At 46.5% G+C, this 27,536-nt stretch overlaps 1 protein-coding gene across 3 annotated transcripts; it reads left to right on the top strand.

The window, feature by feature from the left end:
* The first annotated feature begins 1,089 nt into the window (after window positions 1-1,089).
* Window positions 1,090-26,961, top strand: TMEM255A (transmembrane protein 255A). Of its 3 annotated transcripts, none has more exons than XM_053955488.1 (9): window positions 1,090-1,211; window positions 5,319-5,461; window positions 9,970-10,032; window positions 14,598-14,687; window positions 16,438-16,500; window positions 17,494-17,582; window positions 20,774-20,936; window positions 22,178-22,321; window positions 24,304-26,961. In XM_053955488.1, the coding sequence occupies exons 1-9, from the start codon at window positions 1,154-1,156 to the stop codon at window positions 24,460-24,462; spliced, it is 972 nt and encodes a 323-aa protein (XP_053811463.1). In that variant the 5' UTR covers window positions 1,090-1,153; the 3' UTR covers window positions 24,463-26,961. The 3 variants fall into 3 exon arrangements, with proteins under 3 accessions (XP_053811463.1, XP_053811464.1, XP_053811466.1); XM_053955489.1 differs by having other exon boundaries at window positions 20,777-20,936; XM_053955491.1 differs by lacking the exons at window positions 1,090-1,211; window positions 5,319-5,461 and adding an exon at window positions 5,824-5,842.
* The last annotated feature ends 575 nt before the right edge of the window (window positions 26,962-27,536 follow it).

Raw genomic sequence — 27,536 nt, forward strand, 5'->3', positions numbered from 1 at the left:
GCTGTGCTAATAAATGGGCGCAGCGGGAAACAAAGAGGTCTGGCAGCTGCCCCGGGCTGCGCGGGGCTGGCCGGGGCTGCCGCTCGCCTGCCGCTCGGTACCGGTGCCGGTGCCTGCCCGCAGCCAGCCCGCGGGCAGCTGTGCCCACAGCTGTGCCCACAGCTGGATCCCCTGGCCAGGCTGGCGCCGTGGAGCAAGGGTTGTCGTCCCGAAGCTCGGGAGGCGGAATGGGATGCAGGCTCTCGCATCGCTGTCAGTGTACACTTTCCCTTTTCTCCTGGGAGAAGCTGGTCATTAGGCTCTTAGCCAGTGAAAGTGTGGGGGTTTTAAAGCAGAGATAGTGTTCGTTTCCTTTAAGTCTATGAAATATGCTTGAAATAATTACATTATTTGTACTTAGCACCTCTCAGCCCAGGGCATTGGAGTGATTTACAAGCAATTATGAAGCCTGCTGGGAAGATGCTTTTATCCCCACTTTGCAGATAGGATGTGGAAAACAGAGGTTGAGGGCCTGTTCTTGCTCCTTGGCCATGGACACGGAGATTGCAGATGATTGCCATCTCCATGGAATAGGGCACAGGCAGCAACAGGCATTGCCACCGGAGCGGAGATCTCGGAGTGCCGAGAAGTGAAATACTGGGCCGGGGGCGGTGTCGGGGTGCCTGCCCGGGACGGTCATTTGCACCTCGGGGAGGAGGGAGATGGGGAGAACGGGGCAACAGAGAGGTGCCCCGTTGTGACAAAAGACAGAATGTCCTGGAGCAGCTGGACTGGAGGAGGGTGGGAGCTGCTGAAGGCAAGGGGATGGAGAAAGATGGGGAGAGAGGTGGGGAGCCCCTCTGGCCAAGCTGCCGCTGAGTGCGCCGAGATCTCCCAGAGGCGGGACAGGACCTCTGTCCTCCCCGGAGACGGGGCGGGAGCTCCGTCCGTCCCTCCCCGAGCCCCCCCTGGGGAAAGGCCTCTGCGCTGGCTCCGGCGAGGTGGCCGCGGTGCCAAGCAGCCGCTCTGGCCGGAGCCGCACGTCGCCGATCGCTCGCGGGGAGCCGGGGCGGCCGCGGGCGGAGCGGAGCGAGGCGCAGGCGCGGGGCCGGTGCCGGTGCCGGGGCCGTGCCGCCGCCGTGGCCCGGCGGGCTGCGGCGGGAGCGGCGGCAGCATGCGGCAGTCCCTGACTCAGCAGCGCCCGGCCGGCGTGGCCCTGCCCGACTCCGTGGGTGAGTGCCGGACCGGGGGGGGGGGGATCCCGCCGGCCCGGGGGAGGCGGCGCGGGCTTGGCCGCGGGGCCGTGCGGGGCGCTGGGTCCCCGGGGACCCCGCCGGGGCTGCGGCGGCCGGGCCGCTGCCGCCGTTCCCCCCGCCCGCCCCGCCGCCGGCCGAGCGCGGCTCCGGCCGTGTGTCCCCGCAGCCCCCGGTGCCGCTGTGCGGGACCCCGCGGCCGGGTCATCCCGGACGGAGGCGGCTGCGGCCCCGCGGCAGCGGCAGCATCCTTCGGAGCGGGGCGGAGCGCGGCCGCTGCCCTCCCGCACCGCCAGTGAGGTCGGGGACCCCTCGTACCCACTCGCGATTTGCCCTCCCTCCCTTCCATTGCCCCGCCGGCCGTGAGCCCCGCTGCCCCCCGCCCGTGCGCGCCGGGCCCGCAGTCGGAGCCGTGGGGTCACGGCTCCCACGGTGACGCGTTTTTAGCAGAAAAATGGGACCAAAGGACAGGGGCTGGGAAGAGGGAGGCTCGGTGCCATCTGCCCCCGGTTCTCCCGGGGTAAAAGTTATAGCTGGCCTCTTCCTTGAGCTGCTACTCTGTGCCTATTCTTCGCTTCTGGTTTTTCCCCCAAAGAACAAGATGGAGAAGTCGGTCGTGTTTCTGTGCCATCTTGTCCATTTTCTTCTAATAATCGTGGGGAAAAAAAAAAAAAAGTGAATCAAGGGCAGTTCAAAGATATGCATTATTGCAAACTTTTAAAGTAATCTGTAAAAACCTGCTACAGCCTTGTCTTTAGAGTGGCTTATAGGGCAAATATAACAAGAGAATGTTTCTGATGCTTAAAAGAAAAACAATCATTCTAAAACCAGTGCCCGTTTGGAGTGCCATTTTAGCAAAAGCAATAGCCAGGCTATGGATAGCATAAATTTCTTTATAGCTCCCTAAGAGAGTCAAGCACAGTGTTTTGGATCACCTCGTCTACTCATGCTGTGGTAAGCACTGCAAGTTTTGGGGTATCTGTTTGGGATAAATCACAGAGAAAAGGCTATTGCAATCTCTTAAAAGCAGAGATAGCAAAGTTGCTGTAGCTCAGCTTCTGTGCATAGAACTATACCAAGCTCAGGAGCACACAGGGAAATGATCTGATGGGGAATACTTTCAGCAGAAATTAATGTTGAGGGAGAGGATTTTGTCAGAGCAGCCCTTCAGCAGCTGTTAGGGAGATACTGGGTTATGAGTCCGTCTATGCTGAAGCAGCTGCAGGCATCCTTACAGAAGTACAAAACCCCTTTCTCTCTACACACATAGCAAGGTGTTTTCAGAGAAGGAATAAATGTAATTAATATCCCAATATAGAGCTGAAGTGAAGGTAGTCACATTATCTCCTCAGTTTCACATCTCTTTTCAATATCAAGTTAGAAGGCTATGGCTGGTTTTCTCTGAACTTGAAATAAAAGCTTTTATTATTTTTTTTTTAATCTTATGAGGAATACTGAAAAGCTTTGAGAAATTTTCCAGTTGAAACCTTATGTTTCTGTTCTCTATTGAATGATGGCGTGTGCCAGTCCTAAGCTGGGAAACAGCATAGAAATTTAGTGAAAAACACGGTGGTGCTGAAACAAATAAAGCATTTGTAAATGGTGTTTCGAGATGCTCCTTTTAGAGTGGATTTCATGGTAAGTTTTTGCAGCATTTGTGATGGCAGTGCAGGAGCACTGGCTGGGGTGTGTAAGTGCTGTGCCCGTGTGCCCACGGCACCCACCCAGCCATGCCCTGCAGACATCTGCACCCCCACAGCCCGACCCTGCGCACTGCGAGCTCTGTAAGGAACACGTGCCTGGGCTTATTTACCCTCTGCTCATTTGCCAGCCAAGCCATGGCAGTAAGCAGAAGTTTGGTAATTCTGTGGAAGCAAGATGGATTCATCCTTTCTCCCCTTTCAGGACTAATCTATGTAAGAAACGGCAAATTTTCTCCAGTTTTGGTCCCACTGTTACGGATTTTTTAAGACCTGTTATGGATTTTTTAAGACTTTTATGGGACACTTGCATTTAAATGGTTGCATTGAAACTGAAGTGTGGCACAATTATAGTATTTGTGAGGCAGTACATACAGAATGGCTTCATCTCTTAACGATTTTTGAATGATTTAGAAGCCTAGATTTTCTATTATTAACTTATTCGGCAGATGTAGGAGAAAATAACCCTAAATGTGACCTGCAGCAAACAGTCATGTACCTTTAGCCTGTAAAACATGGCTTGAAAGACTAAGGATCATTGATAAAATATCCAGCCTGAATCTTGGGGCTCTCTAGCAGTTATTTAATATGTTTTTGTTTGAAATGAGCAACTATCTAGCTATTTATTCCAGCTAAGGACTAACCAGTTGTCAGGCTCCTTGCTCTTAGGAGCAGTGATGTCCCAGTGGTGCAGTCAGACCTGTGCTCTGGAACATGAGCAGGAGGTTTGTGGGTGGAGAGGTCTCCTTCCAGAGACAGCAGGTCAGTCAGAAAGGATGGTGCTTTTTTTTATAAACCTCTCTTGCCTTTCATGTTGGACTAAATGACCTCCAGTGGTCTTTTCCAGCCTTACCCTTCTGTGATTTTGTGCTCTCCTTCTGTTGGGCTTTTAAGCCCCAAGTTTAGCCCTTGTCTGTGATTCCAAGCTCATCTGTGGGTGAAATGATCCAGCCCCGTGCCCATGGCAGCTGTGCCAGCCCAGAGCATGGAGAGGGAGCCCTGCTGCCAGCAGCACAGCTCCTGGGTCGGGCTGGAGCGGGTGTGGAGGAGCAGGGGGGAGCTGCTGTGCTTTTCCCTGTGGAGAGCTGTCCCTGTGGAAGAAGGGAGATCATTTGTAGCAGCGTGTGTGGGTTGGTATGGCTGCATCATTGCTGGGGTGAAAGGATCTCTTTATCTGCTGGGCATAAATACACAGATCCTACAGAAGGGCCTGTGGGCACCTGGGGCGTGCATCTGTGAGACTGACGGCGCCCAGCAGGGCTCAGTGTGCTCCTGTTTCTGGGGAATTTGGACAAGGAGGTTGTGCTTGGCTTCACCAAGTCTTCCACCAGGGCCCTTCTGCAGGTGTTTTATCCTGCTGTGCACAGGCTGCCATGGAGCACGTGGGGATTCCCAAGGTGGTGTGCTTTAGGGAATGCACTCTGCAGTGGTGAAAGCTGCTCCTCGCCCTTGGGACACGTTCCTGCCCTTCTCTGAAACACCCAGAGAAGTGCTGGGAGCCTCTGAGGTGGGAATACCCTTACCTGCTCCCAGGGCCTGTTGGAGAGCCCCAGGCTGTGGGAATGGGATTCAGGTTAGCCCTAGCAGCCCACAGGCAGGGGCCCCTACAATCCATTATCCTACCTGCCATTCTTACAGGTGCTGGGTTGTATCTACATAACATATGAAATATGATCAAAACGATTGTTCCACAGAGTGACACAAAGATGGCAAAGCACATGCAGACCAAACACGCCCCTAAAGATGTTGCTGAGCGTAGTGTCACAGCCAGCTTTCCTCTTGGCTGGTGGAATCACTCTTTTATGTTTATGCTCATTTGGGAGAGCTATAAATATAGAAAAGGAAAAAAAAAAAAACAACTTAATCATCAGGCAGCTGTAGATGAGTTTTACTAATCCACAAATTCATTATTCAAGCATCTAAAAATACCTGGTCCTTGCTGAAAGTAGAGGAGAAGTGGCTGTTACTGGTGATGTCTTATTTGCATGGAAAACTGTGGATGCCTTATGATTACAGTCAAATTTCCCCTCTCAGAACAAGCAGCATGCAGTGGGGTTATTTAGCTTGATGCAAGTAGACAGATCAGAAAGTATATAAATGTCTAATGTGAATATTTCTCATTAGCTCAATTGCCCCAGGCTAGAGGGGCTGGGAGACTCCAATGTATCTAAATGAGCTTTGCAGAGTTGCAGTTCTTAAGGCTCTCTTCATCTACGTCAGAGCAATGTTAGTGAAGGTGAAAAGTGACAGGCAAACCCAAAAATATTCTCAAGTCAGAAGAAGGGAAATTCGCCATGGTGTGGTTGGCTGTGGGAGGAGAAATTTGTGGTGCTGTGACTCTCCCCAGATGGAATCAGCAAATTCTGTTGTGTGTGTGTGTTTTTAGGGTCGTTCAATAGAAGAAAAAGAAATTCCCTCTACGTAACTGTGACTCTCCTCATTGTGTCAGTATTAATTCTAACGGTGGGCCTAGCTGCTACAACAAGAACCCAAAATGTGACTGTTGGAGGTTATTACCCAGGGGTTATTGTAAGTATAGAACTCCTAGGTAGGTCTAGAAAACTTATTGCCTACAAAGTCCCTTGTAATGCTGAAAATGTTATAAAGGGTGATTTTGTCCTAAATATTGTGCTCAGCTACTTCATTACCATTTGATTTATTTGTTTTATTATTATTTTGCACCTGCTGCACATCCCCATGCAAAAATCCCATCCAAGTGGCAACTTCCTCTGAGATTAGATAAATAACTTGCTTTTGAGCTAGTGGTGAGACAGATAAATAGATTTTATGCCAGTTGAAGAAACTTTTGAACTTCTTTGTTTTTGTAGATCACACTAAGCCCAGGCAGAAGTAAGGCAAAGAAGGACCTTACTGCCAAAAGCAGTTGCGACACCAGGTTTTGAAATACTGGTAACGTGAACTTGTGGTCATAAAGTTTACTTGCAGAAGTGTTTAACAAATGGGAGTCCCTGGATGAGGAGCTGTGGCAGCTTGCCAGGGGATCATGTACATCAAAGCCAATAGCACATCCATTTATTCTTCTTTTTTTGTTTGTTTTTTTGGGTTTTTTTTTTTGTTATCAGCAGCTGAAAATGGGAAAGAACCATCTTTTAGCTTCACATGGCTTAATTTAGAGAAGACCACTGGTGTCCAACCTTCCTGCCATTAGATGTATACTCTCTTGCAGAAGCATGAGGGGCAAGGATGTCATGACCCTCCTGGCATGAGCAGAGGTCTAACATGAGCTGGACAGCAAGTCCTGCTCTGTTCCTGTGCATGTCTAAGACATGCTGAAAAAGAAGCACTGAACTGCAATCAAATTAGGTGTCTCAGTAGATTAAATGCATCCAGTAGCCCCAGCTAGAGGCTCCTGGTGTAACATCTGTAGGATGCTGCACATTTGAATTGGAGCCTTGAATTTGGAGGCTTGAAACCATTCCAGATAACCAGGTGGAGACTTGTTCTTGTCTTACTGCTGTTTGATTTATTTGTCATGCATTGTTGATCTCAGAGAGGTTTATACTTTCTGTGTCCAAGTTCTTCTACAGCTGAAGAAAGCCCCTTTACAGCCATTACAGTGTGGAACATTGTTACAGATTATGTCTGGCCTCTTTGGTTTAGGTTTTCTGGCTTGTCCCAGTATCTCCTGCATTTAGCCCTGATCTTTTTTAAAGAGAAGTCTAGGAGGAAGGTGTTGAGAAAGATGACAGACTGGCTCCAGACTCTCCACACTTACTCTGCACTGTGCCAGCCTGAGTTGAACCTCGTGCTTCAGAGCAGGTCCTGCAGACTGGTGCAAATGGGCAGAGTCTGCTGTTCACGTCCCCTTGACATCTCCCGAGCTATTTATGGCCCGGGAACGTCAGCATCGCTTACGCTTTTTTAAGGCTTAGTCTACTCAAGGAATTAATGCAGTCCTGGGCTTGGGAAGGGCGTTGAGTTACTTTATTCAGAGGCACCCTGACAATTTGTTTTTGTCACCAAATTCCCCACCTATGTTATTAATCTGCTCTGTGGAAATGTGTGATGACCTCACCTGTCTCGCTGCACAGGAAAACATTTCAGTGTGCTGCTGGATGCTTCAGAAGGTGCTTAAAATAGCTGATGTTTCATAACAAGCTGGGATTTCTCCCTTTACTGGGGAGAAAGGGCTGGCTGCAATGAATGAGTGTTCCATGAGTTGTCCTCAAGCAGATAGAGCCAGAAGTCTCTTTGTATGCTGGGTGACTTCTCTGTGTGTGGAGCAGCTCCATGGCTGGAGTCATCTTATGGAACATAGAAACGTAAAGTCATAGGATACTCTGAGTTGGAAAACACCTCTCAGAACCATCAAGTCCAACTCCAGGACAACCCCAATAATCACACCATGTGCTTGAGGGCATTGTCCAAATTCTTCTTGAACTCAGACATCAGATGTCTCATTGCTGCCATGCCTAAACCACCCTTCTTTCCTCCTTTAACTTGTGTTTCTTGGGCAAGCACCTCCTGTGGGAGGAGGAAGCATGCAAAGATGTTTGCTTCAATGCAGGGGATTATCTTCCCAGGCCTCTGCTTCCAAGGAAGGACAGAATCGGGCACTGGAGACCTTCCACACATCAGTAGGATTTTGTTTGCTTGGGTTTTTTTGAGGGTTTGAAGTTGTTTTTTTTCTCCAGCAGCTCAGTTCCTCATTGAGACAACTGGAGAAGCTGAAGCAGAGGGTTCAGTGACATCCTATAGCCAGGGTGCCTTCACCCTCTTCCATGACCACCCACACCTTCACAACTGCATCAGTGAATACCTTAGCTGTGTCCCTGTGGGAAATGTCCTCACCTGTGGCTGGATGACTGACCTGGGACAGGGAAGCCCAGAGCACAGCAGTGATGTTCAGCAGGCAAGAGTAATGCTCAGGTGCAGAAGACAAGGAGCCCTGTGGAAGTGAGACTGAGATACGTGTGTTGCCTCCAAGTTACAACAGCTGCCAGAATCTGTGTAAATTACAGACCTTTCTTAGGCTTTTACTGCCAAACCTCTTCTGTAATGGTTCCTTGCCAAGGATGTTGGCTTGGGGCTTTACTCTGGAAAAGCACATTCACTTTGTGTCCCATCCTCCTTTCAGACAGACATCCCAGGGGATCACATCCACCAGCAAATAAACGATGTAACTGAGGAACATTACTAAGATCTCTTTGTCCCATCCATAAATGAATGAGTAGTTCTTCCATTAGTGCAATGAGAATTTCTGTTAATGAGAATCCACCAATTTATTTGGTCTTCACCTGCTGGATGTACAGACTTGCTCTAATTTCTTCTTTTTGAATTATCTTAAATTATCCAAAGCATTTCACCTTTTGTTTTGAGGCTGTTCTGAAACACCATGTGGATATTTCTCTTAAAGCTCAAAGGACACAAAACATTTTTCTCGTGCATTTGCCTTAGGTGTGTGTTACCACACGAGTTCCTTCTGCTAAATATCAGCAGATTGAAAATTACACCTGGATCCACATCACTGTTAATGCCTGGATCTCCGAATTTTTTTTTGCTTGGACTTGAACTATAAATCTGGTACTTCAGGAAGGTGGGGGTGTTGTTCTCCTAAGCTGAACAATAAGCCCAGAAGCACAGCAGGTCAGTGTGGGGCAGTTCAGCAGTGCCCTAGGTCTCTGCCCTGCCTGTCTGCCACCCCAGTGGTTAGCAGACCCTGGCTTCACTGCAGTGCTTCCCACCATGGCAGTGTGTGCCTGATGTGGGGACAGTGGTCTGCAGGAGCTCGGAGTGCCAGCCAGGCAGTGGGGAAGCAGCAGCCTGATCAGCTGCTCCACTTTAATCCCTGCTGCCTGAGCCCTCCCTGCCTGCAGCACTGCACCAAAGGTTGCTGGGCTTAAGCGGGCCAAGGGAAATTGGAGCCCAAGTTTACATCACATTTGTGTCTGCTGATCTCTGCACATGCCTCTGCCTGTTAGTATTGGGTTCATTAAACCTTTGTTTTCTATTCCTGGATCTCAAAGTATCAATTCCAGGTTAGTTGACTCATTTTTGAATCACTACAGCTTGTCTCATGCCTTGTTTTTCTTCCTGGGGAGTTGGCCAATTATTGGGCATTCTCACATGGATCTTCACTGGCCCTTGGTCTGTTGTCTGGATTTGCACCTCCTTAATATGACAGATCCAGCTGTAGGACTTTTCCAGCGTTTCTCATTTTTCCAACCCATTGAAGTGGGGTTGGATATGCTCTACACCAACCAAAGGCCTTTCTCAGTGTGACACAATTCTATTTTTGCATCTGCCCTTTTAGTCCATGGTTCCTGCTTGAAGTCCCTGTTTCTATCCTGGCTGAGGTGTGCTCTGTCCTAGAAACTTCTTCTTAGTGTGGCTTAAGGCTATGGAGAAAGGAGATGGGAAATTGCTCTCCTGGATGATTTCACTGAGCTGAAATAAATGTTGTCAGTTACAGCAGCAAGAAAAGATGCTTTTGCTGCAGTGGCTTATTCTGTTGGGCCAGTGTGAGCTCTTCTGGTAGAGCACCCTGGTTGATGCATCCTCACCCCTGGAAATGAGGGAAGAGAAAGAGAAGACAGAAAACTGCTAAATGTTCCAAAGTATAAATCTCCCTTATTTCATGCTTCACATTGAGGAACTCTCTGAGTTGAAAACTGAGATGGTTGCTCACGTGCTCAGTGAGGTCACAGAAACCTGGTCCTGGAGGTTTTAGTGCATTGGTCCTGCTAGGTTTGCATCTGGAGGCTCCTGGGTGTTTGTAGGGCTGTTCCAAGACAGCAGTGCATATCCTCATCCACCAGCCATTTCTCAGCATCACTGGGGGGGTGGAATTCAGAACTCATCCTTTTGGTTTCTACACACGCTTTTAGTGTCATATGTGGGATACACCTGATAGTTCCTGCTAGTGAGAGACTCCACTGGTTTCTTGCTGAAGGAAGAGAGCTCACACATCAGCAGAATGTTCTTTTGCTGCTTCTGGATTTAATTGTGTTCTGTCTGTTTGTAAAATATGTTGGGTATCATCCTGAACTAAATGCTAACAATACATTGTTTTTCAGCTTGGTTTTGGGTCCTTCCTTGGAATAATCGGATCAAACTTGATAGAAAACAAAAGACAAATGGTAAGTTCTTTATCAACACTTTCTAAAAAAGTGACAGTAACTCAAATACTGTGTGTAAAGAGTATTATTTTGGGTTTTCCTGACTCTTCCAGGGTAGTGTTGCATACCTCTTGAGAACTGGAGATGGTTTCTGGCAGCCTAGGAGCAGCACCCTGTGGCACTGTGCCTCCTGCCTCGCTCGTCTCACTCAGGGGAGCGGCTGCAATCCCCTGGCCGTGGCTGCCCCCGGCTCTGGCAGCGAGATCCCTGCAGCCTGGCCTGCTGGGCTGCTGCCTGCTTTGGCAGGGATGGAGGGGGCTCAGAGGTCAGGTTAGCAGTGTGTGCTGCTGACCAAGGCTAAGGCAGGTTCTGCAAAGGCAGATGGGAGAGATTCCTGTCCAAATCCAGAGTCTGCCTTTGTGCTGCCTTTGCTTTGCAAATAGCATGCTCCCTGCAGAGCAGGAGGAGAGGGTGAGGCAGACCCTGCAGGAGATGACATTTGCTTTTCCCACAGTCAGACAGGGTGCAGGGGAGGTGAGTTTTCCAGTGGATATTTTTTGTTGTTTTCACCCTGGCTCTGCAAGAGCAACATATCCTTGTTCTTTCTGTCCTAGCAGGGTTTCAGCCTCTTGCTCATCATGCATTAGCAGCATGTCAGTGTCTGCTTGAGCAATGACCATGTTGTGCCAGTCCTGGACTCTTCACAGGAGTGCCCACAAGTGACAGTGTGGCCCTTACTTGTTTGATTATTCTGAAGAGCCCTGGGTAGCCTGAGCTTATTCTTTTCGTCTCTCTGTCATTTTGTGTCCTAAAAAACATTCATGACCCAGCTTTGCAGGGATTGCATCACTGCTGCCTGGGCTGGCAGCAGGCATGTCTCCACTCTGATGGCAGAGAGGACATGCAGTAGCTGTCACTTATTGTCCCCGTGCTTTAGTCACATGTCCTCCTTACCCAGGAGCACTGCAGAGTGGCAGCTTTGTCCATTGCATGTTTCTGTGATACCACTGGCCATGGAGGATTTATTTTTTTCAACTTCTCTGAACTTCCCCTATGTCCTAGTTTGCTGACAGGCAGCCTTGCTCTGGCTTGTTGTGCAGCTGAAGGCAGAAAAAGCCAAAAGGAGCTTGTGCAGCCGTGTTCTGGTGCCTGTTTCTGTCTGTGAGGTGACTGGTGAGTGTGAGGAGTGGAGCGAGCCAGTGTGGCGGATGGGCAGAGCTAACCTGAAGGAGCACTTCTCACTTCCTCCAGACTGCTGACAGGAACAGACCTCTCTGGCTTTTCCCACCAGGTGTATTGACTTCCATGCCATCCCTCTAGAAGGGAAGGGAGAGCTTTTGTGCCCACAGGGAGGGCCAGCTGCCCAGGCAGCTCTGGCACACACCCCACTGCCCACTCAGCAGCTTCCAAGTGAGGAGTCAGCAGTTTACACGCCTTTATGACAGTCATCTGTGCCATGGAAAAGTAAGAACCAGCACCTTCACAGCCCATCTGGGGCTGCACCATCACCTAAAGGGAACCTCAGCCCAGGACACTCCTGCCCTACCCAAACCAAGTTTGTCTTTTGTTGTCTGAATGCTGCTTGGTGTGGCTGACTTCATCTGGAGTTACATGAGTGAAGTTCAGTCAATAATATCACACAGCTCTAGAGAGGAACTTCTGCTTGCTACAGTAACAGTATTATCAACCCCAAATCAAAATTAATCTTGTTGGCAAGTTGAAAACTGGGATTTTAAAAATTAATTTTGTCAAGAAAATTAATCCACAAACACCAGAGGTTTATGTCCAAAAAGGAGACAGAGGAGTCCTGTAACTTTATTCAGATAAAAGGAGAGACCATGGGTCATTTCCCTTGGGGTCTCTCAGAATTTTTAGAGGATGCAGCCTCTTTTTTATCCTCATTTCCCTCTCTCTTTCCCCATTGGCTGAGGTACATGAGAGGTGTAGATACCCTGAAACACTTAATACCCCCTTTTAATGTATACCCACCCTGTTTTTCTTCTTCCTTGTGTGTCTGTTCTTTTTCTCTAAATCCAGAGATTTAGCACAGTCTCAAGTGAGTAACAGTCTGTGTCAGGTAGAGGAATTCCTATGGAATTTATGGTTCCCCCCATTGCTTCTTTCACCTCTCCATATCTGGCCTTATCTACCATCAGGCCCACAGTTTGTTTGTAAAGACATTCTTTTAAAAGTGATTTCTTCTTTTTCATTCCTTTCTATTTGTATGTTTCTATTTGCTGTTTGATTTTTTTCTCTACCGTAAATTCACAGTGTTTGGTTTTCAGACTTTTCTTTCTACATCCGAGAGGGAGAAAACTGTATGTAAATAAAGTGAGCATCAGATACTTACCTCTTGGTAGGGCTGTTATGAAAGTATCATTAACTTTGTATTTATTTTAAACCACCATATTAGCAGCTCCTATCTGTGAGCAGAGATGACTGACAAATTCCCTAATTGTATATATTTAGTGTTTGGCTCACTTCCCATCTCTAAGGCTCATGCTATTTAGGGTGAATATCCTCTTTCACGTGTGTATGAAACAAAAGACAGTACTGAGAAAAACTAAACTTGCTACAAAATAACCTGAGCCATAAACCCCGTGTCTTCCACCAAAACTGGACTTTCTCCCCTTGTGTGGTTTCACTGGTTTGGTAGTGAGACACTGTGACCTTGTAATGGAGAGTGTGAGTTGGGACATGCAAAGGGTGAGGCTGAGTGGGGAAGAAATGCAGGAGTTTACAGCTGACAGAAACAGGGCCAGTGTAGGATCTGGTCCTGGAAAACTTGTCACCTGCTGCCATCTGCAAGTACTTTGTGGTGCAGCATCTAAGATTCCAGTAACAGCTTGTTGTGATCATGACACCTTCACGTGGTCACTGGGATCCTTTCATAGCCTGCTCTCTGCTGCTGCAGGTCTAATGCCTAAGCCTTGAATGCTTGCCTCATCTAGAAAACCATTTTATTTTCTCTCATTTTTAAGTAACCATTTCCACTGCCCCAGGTGAGCCCTCTGGCATCTCCATTGTTCAAGCTGATGTGGTCTGTACATGGAGGTTACTGGAACAGGATCTGTTTTCACCTAGGGAGATGTAGATAACACTAGTGTGATTAACCTAAAAATCCTGAGGTGCTTTTAAAACACACATAGGATCCTTCTGGATTGTATTTGTCTGGGGGGTTGGCTTGTCTTTCTGAGAACTGGAGCCTTGTGCAGTGGCAGGAGCCAAGGTTTTCAAGCAAACTTAGTACCTGGATCTTTAAAACATCCCCAAGTCAGGAGATCTGAGGTATCTGTCAGTGCTGGCCAGGATAACTGTTAGCTTTCTGTTTGGGCTGTAGAGATTTTTACTATTGCTTACAGCTCCCCCATGACCAGAGTCACCTGTGTACTTGTGGAGAAACAGTTTTTACAGCTGCCAGCAACTGACACTTGAAGGTTTTGGTCACCAGAGTTGGGAAACCACTGGGGAGCTTCCCATTCTTTACACTGAAATACTGTCAATATATTGAAATAACGTATTTCAATATATATGAAGTAATATTGAAAGTTGTTTCCCAAGCTGCATTTTGTGAACCTGGCTGTCTGAATGCTGTGCTTGCCCTCCCTCTGCAGCCCTGCTGATATCCCCAGTGTGCTTTGGCAGAGCAGATTGGGATCAGTGTTGGGAGCTCTGTGTGTGAGGAGCTGGTCAGGAGCCCACTGGCAGCAGCTGAGCTGAGTTCAGGTGTGAGAGGGGCTGTGTCAGCACTGGTGCACAGCTTCCCCAGCTGAGCACTGGCTCTTTGGCAGAGGTGATGTTTGAAGTGGCATAGTGGGAATAGGCACTGTTTCTCATACCTGGATTGGAGATTATTTCTGCTTTACCTGCTGAATGCTTTCACCCTAATTTTAAGAACAGGCAGGTTGGGGCCAGTGGAAAAGGATCATGCCTGTGTGACTGCCCTTCTCAAGCTGCAGGTGGAGGGAAGTCTCTCTCCTTGCAGCTCTCCAGTGGGAGCTGAATGGACTGTGCTTGCCACAGCCTGGCCCCAAGAGCCCAGCCAGGCTGCTGTGAGGGTGTACAGCACCCATGGCATCAGCTGGTCACTGCCTTCTGCTCTCATGGCTTTGTGCTTGTGCCTGCGTCCCAGTGTTGTTCCCTGAAGGCATAGTCCCAGCAGAGAGGTTCACACACTGCAGTCTCCTGCCTCCTCACAGCTCAGGAAGAGTTCACAGGAGCAGCTCCCCACAGCGCTCCAGGGTGAGGAGAGAAGAAATCCTCTATCTCTCCAGGGGAGAGTTAAGGACTGCAGCCACCAGAAGAGGAGGTGCACTTCCAGCCCAAGTTTAGCCTATTGGAGTCATGAAAACTTGATAAATTCCCCAGAGAACCAGTCTGGCACAATGCTCCTACTCCTGCCACTCTGCCAGAGCAGCCGCATCCCACTGCCTTCAGCCAGAGCAGTCTGTGCAGCCCGGGCAAACATTTGGGTCATTGATTGCTCGAGGGCTTATCGACTGTGCTTTACAGATCCTGGTGGAGAGGGCACTGATCACTTGGTGGTGGAGAGGCAGATGATACTTTGCTTTGTTTTCCTTTCTCAGCTGGTTGCATCGATCGTCTTCATCAGCTTTGGTGTCATCGCTGCGTTCTGCTGTGCCATAGTAGACGGTGTCTTTGCTGCCAGACACATAGTAAGTGCTTCCAGGAAAACACAGCTCCTGCAATGCTTTTACCCTAAGAAAACAAGTGATGGTGTCTGCAAGCCTGTATCAGGCCACATCAAACCATGTAAATATATATCATGTGCTGAATGCTGCTTTAAATCACAAGCTTTAGAAAAATGTTATCATTTTTTAAAAACTTTTTTAAAATGAGTGGAAAGCACTAAGATCTTAAAGCTTTGCTTTGGGGTTTTTTTTGGTGTTATGTGTTTATTGAGTATCAGAACACTTAAGGTGTAATGTGAATTACAGCTGTTGCCAAGGGACAAGATATGAGCAGTAGCCTGTATTTTGTTTGAAATGTAGGCAGAGCTGGTTCTTAATGCAGAGTGAATCACTGGATGCTGTAGTAGAATGAAGCAATTTGATACGAAGCTCACTGAAGCGTTGCAGTATAAACAGGAAACATTTGCAGTAGGCTCTCAGTTTCCATTTGGTGACTTAAAAAATTATGAGCTACCGCTGTCATGACCAATCACTAGAATCACTAGTACAGTGGGATGTGCAGAAGCTTTAGTTATTATTATAGAAATAAAAAGACACAATTCAATTTCAGCTTTTTGATTGAAATTTGTAACTGCAACCAGTTTTTTGTCCTCCAACACTGCAGTTTGATGAATTTTTTTTAAATTTTTGGCAAAAAGGGATTAAAAAGACAGATTTGGAGTTTATTTGTATCAGAATGGAAAGGAGTTTCAGAAAGTCAGAATTATCCATGAAATGGAACTGCCTGTGTTAGCTGTCTAGTTATGCTCCTTGTGAAGCTGGCCCTTCTTTCCTGTCCCTGAGTATTCCAGAGGTGGAAAGGTGGTTGGATGGCAGGATTTGCTGGCAGAGCAAAGGGCAGCTCCTCTCACTTGTGTGATGGGTGTCCGTCTGTCTGGACAAAACCAGCAAGTCTGAGCCATCTCTGACCCCCTTTGGAAGGGTGTGACCTCATGGGTTGGGTTGTGGCATGAGCTGGCAGCTCCTCCCAGCTGCTCTGGGGGTGGCTGCGTGTCTGCGGCAACCAGAGCTCGGCAGTTGTGATGACAGAGGCTTTGGTTTCTGCCTCTCGATGAACAGATGCCTCACTTTACCACCTGAGAGTCCAAAAATGTCACCACCTTGCTGGAAACGTGCTCCTGCCATGCCAGCACAAAGCATTCTTCCTGTTGCCAGCTGCTGCCACTGCCCTGCCACCCCGAGCTTTGGATCAGACACCTGGAGAGCCAGTCTGGCTGCTCCTGGGAAGGGCTCGCTGGTGTGGATACATGTCTGGCATTGCCTTCCCTGAGCTGCCACAAAGGGAGTCATTAATGCATGCTTGCAGGCTGGAATGCTGATGATCCTCCAGAGCTTTCCCACAAGACACTGAAGAGCACAGGAAGGACAAATTTGTGAAAAATTAATGAAAAAATGCTATGATTCAGCAAGAAGAACCTCCAGAAATAGGTCAAACAGACCTGGTCTGTGTCTGTTCAGTTCAGGATGGCCACTATCACCCAAAGAGCCCAGCTTAAAGAGACTGCTCCTCCCATGCTGCCTGCAGCAATTTCATGCCTCCAAGGACCAGGGTTAAACATCACCCAGGGGGCTGGGGTGGGGGCTGCAGGGCTGTTGCTGTATTAAGGGGCTGGTGTGAGATCAGGGTCTCTCCAAAGTGTGTTCCCTTTCCCCAGCCCCTTTGGGTGAGTTTGGTTTAGCTGCAGGGCTAAGCCTGGTGCTTTCTCTCTGGCAGGACCTGCGGCCGCTGTACGCGGGGCGATGTCAGTACTACGCCAAGAGTGCGACCCCACCGGAGGTGAGAGCAGGTCCTGCTGTGTCCTGTTAGGGGCCCAGCTTCTTGGTGCAGGTGGAGGAACCTGCTGCCAGGCGGCTGCTCCAGTGTCCCAGAGGTCTGCATAGTGAGGAGGGGGTGGGAGGCTGGGAGCAGGGTGCTGGGAGCACTCGGGACGTGGGTTCCTCTGTGTGCTGCCTCAGTGAAGGAGAGGATGGAGAGAAGGGGATGCAGGATAGGAACATTCACCAGTTTCTCTAGGTCTTCAGCTGTGCATTCATGGGAGCTGGGTGGTAAGTTAAGGTTTCAGACAGCAATAATTTCTGTGTATATGAGCAACAAGTACCAGCCTCTGCACCTCTCCTATTGTCTTCTCTCAAGAGAAGCCTGTTGGGGCTGGATGATCCTGCCCACATACTGATAGTGTGTGTGGATGTCTGTCTGCCTTTGCTGAGCACTGATTGTCTCTCAGAGCTTTCCTCACAAGTCCACAGGTAGTTCTGAATAACCATTATATACCAAATTAGAAGGCCTGCCTGAGGTGCATGGGAGTGGTCCACTCTCTTTTCAGGCCGAGGACTGTCCCTGCGGACTCGGGTGTTACCACCCACAGGCACACACAATGAACCACTTTGGTCAGTTCTGCACCCCTGTGGGGATCTTGCTCTCAGTTTGGGCCATGCTATTGACAGCTCTCTGCTCTGCGTGTCCCTGGGGTGAGGTGGGTTAGTTCAGCAAGGCCCTGGCTGCTTGCAGGAGTTGCAAAACCTCCTTCCTCTGCAGGCACCTGCTTGTCTGTGAGCTCCCCATAGCGAGAGGAAATGCTGCTTGGTCCTAGCCTAGCTCATCTCTGTTCCAGTAATGGAGGGCAAGATAAGGAAAGAAAAATCTGCCTGGGGCTAATGTGGAGATCACTGAGAATTCTACATGTAGAGCAGGCCAAACAGCAGCAGAAACTGTGTTTGGGGATTGTGTCGTTCTGTGCTTTATGTATTTTTTTTTTCTGTATTCACGCAGGCGGTCTGTCACCCGCAGCGCCGTGCCCCCTGCACACCGAAAATAAAAACCAATACCTGCTTCTGCTGTGACCTGTACAACTGTGGGAAGTAAGCCAAAAATGCCACAAATTCCTGGCCATGGGAAGGGCGAGCAGTGGTCATGCTCTTTGGCAAAAGCTGGCAGCTCGTGTGCAGGGTAGTTAATGGCAGTTGTGGGAAGGGAACTTAAGCTGTGTTTGTTAGCAAGGAGGAGTCCCAGAGAAAAGTCAACCAAGTAAAGGTGGGTGTGAAATAGATCGAGGCCATCCCAGCTATGGGTGACCATGCTCTGGGCCAGCCCAGCTGGAAAAATGAGAGCACAGGAGTTTCCATTACTTCCATGCTTGGTGTCCTCCTCAGGTTTTCCACCTATTGAGTGTTGCTTATGTTAACACCTTCCTTCTCTGTTGGCACTGGGTTTTGTTTTTTCCTTTGAGAATATTGAAGATGCAAAAAAACTGGGACACTGTTCTTCACCTTGCCACCATTCCATTCCCCAGCCTGCTAGCAGAGGAGAGTTAACAGGCTGGTGCCATCTGTGCCTTCATAAACCAGTGTCCTCTCTGCCCAGTGAATGTCTTTCATGCTCACACGGGGTTGGAAGGTGAACCAGCACAGTGCAACAAGTCAGAAGGTGGTTACCAATCCAGAACCACTGCAGAGAGATCACACCACTGAGATCTGGCTACTGTGCCTAAGCCAGCTTCATTTACAAGCATGCACTGCTTACACCTTGTGGAGTGTCCAATGTGTGTCAGCAAGGCATTAATAAATTGATTTTTTTACTGCTGGCTCTTGCCTAGGGCTGTTTCAGGCTTAGCATTTCTCACAGTACTTACTTGGGCTGGCCTTCACTTAAATCATTGACTGTGGTGGAGGAAGATCAAAGCTGCTGTTGGGAGAGGGTGGGTGGTTCCCTGTGCTGGGAAGTGTGGTCCCTGGTCTCTGTAGGACTCTGTGTGTGTGAAAGAGGCATGAAGCTCATGCTTTCCTTGGGCAGTTTACAGAACACAATCCCTTTTTACTAGCTGAAGAGAGCGATACAGAGAGAACTGATTGGAATGGAAAAGCTTGAAACTTTTCTGTATTTCTTTTTCTTTTGGTTTTGTTGGTATTTTGTTTTTTTCCCCAGTCCTGGTTCTGGGACCTGCCCCTGACTCATTTTCCCCTCTACCGATGAAAGATATCAGTTGTTGCTATTTTAATCTTGCTTAGTACCACACAAACATCCTGCACTGAGGAGGTGCTGGATGGTGCCTCAGTAAGAGAGGCACAGACACTCAAGACTGGTTAGAGCACATGTAAAGGATGGAAATCATGGCAAACGTGACAGCAATCTTGCATTCTTCCTGATGCTGGGAACCCTGGCTCTGGCAGCACGGGACAAGCCCCTTCCCGCTGATCAGGACATGCTGAACAAGGTGGGATGTTGTCACTGAGAGATCCGTGCTCTCACACATCTCCATAGGAACGAGCGCTTGCAAGCAGCACATACAGGTTTCATGGTTAGAGGGTCACGGGAGGGCTCAGGTTACACAGAGGTGGTGCCAGCCAGCACAGGTTTTTGTAACCCCATTGAAATCCCCATCTCCTCGTTGTGATGTCTCCTGCAGTGGCCTGCTAAAATGAAATGTGGGAGTAAAAAGGGCAAAGAGGTAGAAGTTGAGTAATCAGCAGAGGAGGGTGACTCTTGTGAAACGGGGCAGTTTCCTGCAGGCCTTGTGGAGTCTGCTGAGGAGATGACCCTGATCTTCTGCTTCTTGGCCTTAAATATGAGCCAGTTCTTCCCCCTTTCCTCAAAGCTCTCATGTGCTCTGAGCCTAACCCTGTGTGTGAGCTGGGAGAGAAGTCATTCATAAGCTCTTGGTACTGTTTGTCCCTGATAAATATGTTTTCTGAGGGGGTATTTGCTGTAGGCCACTACATCTGGTAAGCTGTGCTGAAGGTCAGCCTGTTCCCCGCCCAGCAGTCAGAGACGTCATTCCTGAAGAATTCTGCTGCAAGACTTCACCCCACGTGTTGCAGGAGTTGCTTTTCCTTTTCCAAAATGTTATAAATGAATGCTATAATTTAATAATTAATAAATTTAATAAAGAAATTTATTAAATTATCAAAGTATAAATTTGGAAAAAAAGAAAGGCACAAGCGATTCAGCTCTGAGCCAGGCGATCAGTGTCGGGGAGACTTAGGACTTGGCCTCTATCACACCAAAGTCCCCGTAGGTCTCCAAATATCATTTCTAAGGAATTCATTTTATACAGTCTTTTGGGCTTAAAAAGGAGGGTCCTTCTTTAGCATATTATCATGGGTTTTCTTTCTTGCTGCTGCGTTTCTCAGAACTGGTGAATAATTGTTGGAACCTTGTCAGGTGAAAATCTTCTGGGATAAACTTCTGGCGACGAATATTATCTTATCAATGATGCCTATCAAATGCATTCTGCTGGGGTCTTGTCAGATGAACAAATCCCTTGAAATATACATCTCTGGAGACAGTCGTCCCCCTGGTGTTTGAATCCCCACTCTTATCATTTAGCATAATGTTGCCCTTTGCCCGACACTGGCTTTGTTACACAAAATGTTGTAGTTTTAATTTCTTTTAGCACTAATTATTTTATAACATGTTACACAAAACAATGACCTAAGCAGATTTGAGCGAGTTTTCTCTCTCTCTTTTCTGCGTGTGGAAAAGGTTCAGAGTGTGAGCAGAAAGACGAGGTGCCAGGGCTCCAGCCAGCTCAGGCCGCTGTAGAGCTGTGAGGGGCCAGCAGCAGGAGTGGGGCACGCAGCTGGAGCTGCTTGGTGGCCAAGCCCTGGGAGCCAGGCAGGAGCTGTGCTGGCCCCTGCCCATCCCACCCAGCTGCCCTGTGCCTCTGGGGAGCAGCCAGCACTGCCTGGGAGGCAGCTGCTGCTCCTTGGGGCACAGTCTGATTTCCCAGGGTAATTCCAAGACCGGTTTGTCCTTGGTAAGCCTCCAGGACCTCTGTGGAGATTTTGGATGAAAGAAATAACCAGCAGGTTCAGACACAAAGTCATTTGTTTCAGAACAGAGCAAGTAATTTGTTTCAGAACTCCCTTGGTGCAGGGAGATCATGGAGGCCACAAGCATGGGATCCAGGAGGTTTTATCCCCACTCCCTCCGTAGTAAGGTCCAGGTTATCACTGAGTTGCAGAATGCATTTTACTGTCCAGCAGTACTGCTTAGGTTTTATGATATGTGGTGCATTTTTTTGTCATTACTGTTGTTTTTTCCCCTAATCTAGCAGAGTAGAGATTTCTGGAGGGTACTATGAATACATTGATGTCAGCAGCTGCCAGGACATCATCCACCTTTACCACTTGCTCTGGTCGGCAACAATTCTGAACATAGTTGGGCTATTCCTAGGGATCATTACAGCAGCAATACTTGGAGGCTTTAAAGACATGGTAAGAGGATATCAATTTCTCGGTGCATTAAAGAAAACAAATCAGGCACATTGACGTTAAAAATAATAATGGAGACTATTGGTGTTTCAGTGCAAATGATCTATGCATTACTTCAATCAGGGTGGGAAGAAGGGCAAGAAATAACTACAATGAATAAGTGGAAGTGATTCACTTTTCTCATCTTGTTGTCACCACCTGAGCACAGTTAGGAAATATTAACAGAATTGGAAGACTGTATTTTCAAAAGGAATCATCAGAGAGGCATTGGCAATACCAGGATGATTGAAAATAAGCTCTTTCTTAAAAAATTGATGTTCCTTTTCATAGTGTTCACATTCTACAAGGAAAAGTGTGGTGGTTGCTCATTAATTGTTGATTTTATAGTAGCAGTCTGAGCTTTACGGACTGTTCAAGCAGCTGTATCAGGCTGAAACTCTCCCTCTAATTTCATCATGGTGCAGAACCTGAGAGGGTGAACTGGGGATCAAAACCAAACTTCAGATAATGAAAAAAATACCGTTCTAACAATGTGAGCTTTGAAATACCTTCACTTAACCAGGCTGCCTGTTACCTTCCATTCAGTTTTGTTCTAAACAGCACAAATGAAGGGATAGAACTGAATGTTTAACTGATACATTTGGGGCTTTTTCAATCACTTGTGACTCATTTGGAATAACATAAAAACAGTCACACAGAAAAGAAATTTCAGGCTATATGTTTTTCTTACAAAAAAATCTTGGGCCCTGCATTAAGGGTGCATTGTTTCAGAACTCTGAACTCTTTTCAGACTCACCAATATCTTCCCAAATAAAACAGGAGACACATTCCCAGCTGTGCATCACAGCCCTTTGAGATTTGATCCACACCAAAGAGCCTCTGCAAACAAAAATATATAGAAATGAACAGCAATGCACAAAATGCACCAAATAACAGAGTAATTTGGAAGTAATGAATAATTTCTCCTACTTGAGAAGAAGTAAATCTGTCTTGTGTGAGTACTGGTGTGCACTGGGCTACTGCCAAATGTTGTTTGGAATCTGAAACAATAATTGGCTGTGGAACAAAGTGACCTTGGAACGTAGCTGCTGCCTGAGAGGGAACTGGATTGCCAGTTGCTAACTCAACAGAGTTGACGTCTAAAGACACACATTGCTCCTTTAAAGAATTTCTGCTTTCATTCAGCTGTCAGCTTTCTGTGACTGGGTTTGCAGCCTCATACTCTCTTCTTTTTGTTTTGATAGACTCCTTCCCTCCCTACGCTGAACTGCACTGTTGAAAATGCACACCCTTCAGTGACCTACTACTCCAGGCCACAAGTGACATCTTACAACTCCTACTACCACAGCACTCCTCACCTGCCTCCCTACTCTGCTTATGACTTTCAGGTGGGCAACATTACAGGATGTTTCCTTGTTTAGCAGCAAGGTTAAATCCAGGCAGTCTGCAGGACTCTGGGGGCCTGTCTTCCTGTCATTCGCACAGTTTAATTTTCTTGTTCCTGCAGAAAATACCAAATTTTTCCTACTAGGCACTGGTCCTTGGCAGTGCTCTCTCTTACTAAGGCAGTGTTTTCCTGAAAGCTGTCCTTGAAGTGAAGCCAAGAGATAGGACCTGCTGCCTGCCTGCTTCCCCATCACTTACTAGTAGAGATCACGTTAAAAATAGGCACTGCCTCTGGCATGGCAATGTTCTGAGGAGAGAGGCAAAGCCAGGTGTTCGGGTACTAGATTTTATTAGGCCAGCTACTGTGTCTGAGAAAAATAGAAGAGCTTTTGGAAACAAGCTATTTGAGCTCCTGAAGACACATGATGCCTGAAAAGCTATTTTGTTGTGGTTATTTTCCACATGCTTCAGCTGGCCTAAGAGGGGTCCCTGCAAACATTCCCTTTGCTGTAATGCATCCCTTCCTCTCTGAGCTATGGAGCTGTGCTGTTGGAAACGGAGATTTCATGTGAACCTTGCTGTCAACATCAGCTTTCACTTGTTGAAGCAGATGAGGACATTTCCTACTCTGCTCTTCTGGCAGGTGGATGTTACCACAGGGGTGATGTTAATTAACACATCACACAACCACCAGGACTAGAGACATTTTTTTTTTTATTAACAAGAGTTTAAGATCTTGGTCATCAACAAAGAGGTGTGCTCTGTGATAGCCACCACGTCCCTCATTTGAGCCATGCATTAGGGATAAGATGAATCTAAACCTTCCTGGGTCTGCTGCCAGTGCCACTGGACAATGCAGTTGTCAGGGCTCCTAAACATAATTGAACACTTAAATCAGAACTTCTAGGATGTATCTGTGACTCATTTTTGAGATTAATGGAACCTGGGAGAATCACAGGTGTTGTATAACTTCCTGCAGTTACAAAAATGCCAACCTCAGTGCATGCCAAACCAAGCTCTGCTACAAAGTCCTTTCCTCAGTTTCTCAGCAGTTCTAAGCACTGTGTGACCCAGAGCTTGCCAGTGTGGCAGCCCCAGCACCTGCAGAGAGCTCAGCATGGGTGATTTCCCTGCTTTGTAACTGCAAGTACACCTGGGCTCTGCTAAAACAGCTCAGCCAGACAGATCAAAGTGTCTGGGTCTCACTGCTGTGAGCACAGGGGTTGGCTTGGGAGACAGCACAAAAGCTGGGCATAAATTCAATTCATCTGAATTTAATATAGCCAAGTCCTTCTTTAACATGAAATTCCAAGTCTGAGCCTTGCATATCTTCCAGGGAATTTGGTGCCTGCATGGGAACATTAGCTGAGCCTCTGGCTGTGGAGACTCTCTTGCCTTGCACCCTACTCTACTCCAAGCAGTGACCATCCCACCCTGACCCCTCTCCCCTGACATCCTACAGCACGTGGAGCAAGCCCAGCCTCTCATATCCCTTCCAAAGGATGCACTCCCTCTGGTGCAAGAATGCTTCCCACTCATTCCACACATTTTTCACAGGAGAAAAACAACACACCAGAATTCCTAAGGAAGCCTGGGCCCTTGCAGAAACCTGGCTTTCACCCACAACTCTAAAATGGCAGACCCAGTTCTCTCGTTTTTGGAGCAGCTCGTTCACTGTTGCTATTGGCTGGTGTGTGACACCCAAGATTTGAGAGGAACACGTCAGTTTCCAGTTGTCCAGTCCTTGTGAAATGCAGCAGGCACACAGAAGTGATAAGAATTTTTAAAAAAATATCTTCAATTTTGGATCTAAGGAGCCTCATTTTTCAAAACAAGTTATCTGAATTGTTACTTGTATGTACACGATTCGCTGAGGTGAACATAGCAATGTTACTTTTGAGCTGTTTGGTAATGAAATATCACTTTGATGAAGTAATTTCCATTAGGAAATGGTTACATTACAGCCTTTGCTGTCTCCCTGCAGCATTCCAGCGTGTTTCCAGCCTCCACTCCTTCTGGCCTCTCCGATGACCCCCAGTCCCTGTCTCCATCTCCCAGCTATATGTGGGCCTCTAATGCACCACCTCGTTACTCACCACCCTATTTCCCACCTTTTGAGAAGCCACCACCTTACACGCCATAAAGAACGTGAGAAAGAAGAAAAAAAATATTTGCCATCAAAATAAGTGTGAACATTTTGTATTTGTATTTTACTGTGGGAGGGAGCAGGAGAATACAGAAGATAATTGCAAATAAAAATATTCAATTGGACTGTCCTTTTTTGCGAGACTTATTTCAGAAGTTTTAACGATGGCCTGTGACAAAGGGGACAGACTTCTGATGTTTTAATGAGTCACTGAGTAGCAGGTGACCTAAATTTCAGCCTCTTTGGTTCATGTAGTCCTTGATTTTTAATCAAGTGATCCAACACAGATGACAGATTCTGGTCTGCCTTACTCCATCTTGTGCCAAGCTGAAGTAAGGGTAGCCAAGATCAATAGTTGCTAGAGATTATCAATCTGTTTGAGGTGAGGGTGCTTGCACACAACACAACTCAACACTGGTTTTGTTTGGCCTCTGGGCTCCAGTTGCTGGGATTTTGACTGGGAGGGCACAGGACCTAGCTCACACCACCTGCTGGCCCAACACACTGGAAAATTTGGGGGGGAACATGACAGTGCCTCAAAATGTAACCCTGTTGAAAAGGATAGCATCATAGGATAGCCTCATGCATGTGTAGCAAAATAATCAGAATATTGCTTTTTTGAGGGGAGGCAAGCTGTTTTTACTTCAGATTGCTTCTTAAGATAAGATGAAATGGAGTTGTCTCTCTCTGAATTCTGTGTAAGTAATGCTGAAGTCAAACAGTTTGGGTGGTTGCACTGCCTAAATTGTCCTTGTATTCCTATAGAAAACATCAGGAATCGTCTACAAGTTACCTTTTCTGTGGTTGGGAATTTCTTTTTAAGCTTGTACTTTTAACTTTTTTAATGGACTGAATCAGCACCCTGGATAAGCACTGGTTTAGTAGCTGTATTATGGGCTGCACATAAGGAATATCCACTACTAGTCCTCCAAGATGTCTCACACAGATTAAATTCAACACCCTGTAATATAGGACACAACTGAGGAATTTGCAATTACTGTTGTGACTTTCATTTAATCTTCAGCTGATGACTGTGCTGATTGATCTAGATTCCAGCAGATTTTGCATGCATCTTGCATAACAAAAGGTCAGCTTTGATATGTGACACACTGACCTCTAAAGTGTGGTTCTACTCCAGGAAGTGATTTCAGATGACGGTGTTTGGATCTGACCTGCTCAACCTGAGCGTTCTCAACTGCTTACTTCAGGGATAAAAACAACATTAACATTTTACTCCTTATTTCCTAAAGATATAATTTCCTTGGCATGGGTTTGTTGACCCTAATCTTCAGTTGCCATCCTTTACTTGCAACTGATGCAGACAAAAAGGTACCTAAAAGTTAAATCTGGCTTTCAGAATCAAAATGGAATACATGCTGGTGGGTTGGGGGAGAATCCAGTTGGATTTTAAATTGTGGCACCTACTTTTAATCTATAAAAAAAAATTTAAAATGCTGTCAACATGGAAAACAAACACTGAAGTCTCTGATCTCACTTTTCAAAGTACACCCACACTTTATAATGCTGTTTTTAATCCTATGCATTTGCAAAGCCTTTAGGCTAGACTATGTATTAACTTTATCATTTCCACTGTCAAGTACTAATCAGTATATTAGTTCATTAAAGGATGACACTTTATCCAGAAGCAAGCATGACGTTTCTCCAGTAAGAAGAGAAAATAAACAACTGGAGAAAGGAATACAGCTTACAGGATTTAAAGCAGTAGTGTATGTAGAACATATTCTGGTGGCATTTTGTTTTACTATAGAATGTTGAAGTGCAGCTCCCATAAATTTGCCTACTGGAAATAAATTTTTATACTGGGGCATCCTCCATTTTATATTATATTTTACTGAATTAAAGAGATATAAAGAGTCTCTTGATAAAGAGATCATGGGCAATTTCAAAACAGACAGTACTTCTCTTGATAAAACTCCCCACAAAACTAGAATCAGAAGGGCACATTAATTTAGTATCAGATAAGATTTTATTGCTTTATCTTTGAAATAAAAGCTAAGAGTCCTGTCCCACTCTGATAAAACACTGTACCATTTGTGCCTGTCAACTAAATAGGGCTAGAAGGACTAAGGGACACCACAGGACAGGACTGAACATCCTGAAGAGAACATAACTTAGTGACAAAGAAACAATTAGGAGATGAATTGTGTCATTGGTTTTGAGTTGAAAAATACTAACCTTAGGAAATTATCCAAATTCTCATTTTTTTCTAAGGAATATTTTAGCAAAAATTACATTGCTGCTTTAAATTCACTATAAAAGGACAAGTACATTTTCACATTTAGAATCTTACTGGTGGTATTTTCTGTTGAATTACCTGTTTCATTCTGCTTGAGTAAAACAAAGCATTTAATGTAACTGCAACATTCTGCACTGTATTTGTCATTTCTTATGAGAATGTCAAGTTTGTGACTCATATGTACCCTTTTATTACTTTGCCAAAGTTAAATAAAATTGTGTGACTTTTGTAAACAATTACCAATTCTATTTTACATTTTAGCGACCTTCCTCTTTTACAAGCATCTTTAAGGTTATTTTTAAAAAGTGAGTAAAATTTACATTTAAGAAAATCAAAGCAAAAAACACCCATCTCTGTTAACTATATTTGAGACATATTTCTACCAGGATTAGCCAAAAACTCCTTCAGTTCTGTTTTTGAAGGTGCTCATGCCCCTGCACTTGATAATTCTGCAGTTTTACCACAACACGATGCCCTGACCTCAAGCCCTGTAAAATTATTGCTGCTGATTTTTCACTTAACACACATCTGAATAATCCAACCATTGGAGTCTTGGTGTCTCCTTTGCTTACTTTGGGCATATTCTGTCCTGATGATGTCAGCTGCTCCTTGATGTCAGCAGAGCAAGGCACAAGCCCTATGCCAAGGAGATAAAGGCATCTAGAACATAATTTGGTATGTTACTTATTAAATTGCATTCCTTATATATAATAAGAATTCTACACAAAGTAAGCAACTATTTCCTGTTGTCCCCAGGTCACCAAGAACGGAATTCTTACAAATGATAACCAGTCAGCAAATGGTGAGAAGAGTC

The sequence above is a fragment of the Vidua chalybeata genome, chromosome 14 (genome assembly GCF_026979565.1).
Source record: "Vidua chalybeata isolate OUT-0048 chromosome 14, bVidCha1 merged haplotype, whole genome shotgun sequence".
In the NCBI taxonomy this organism is placed as follows: Eukaryota; Metazoa; Chordata; class Aves; order Passeriformes; family Viduidae; genus Vidua; species Vidua chalybeata.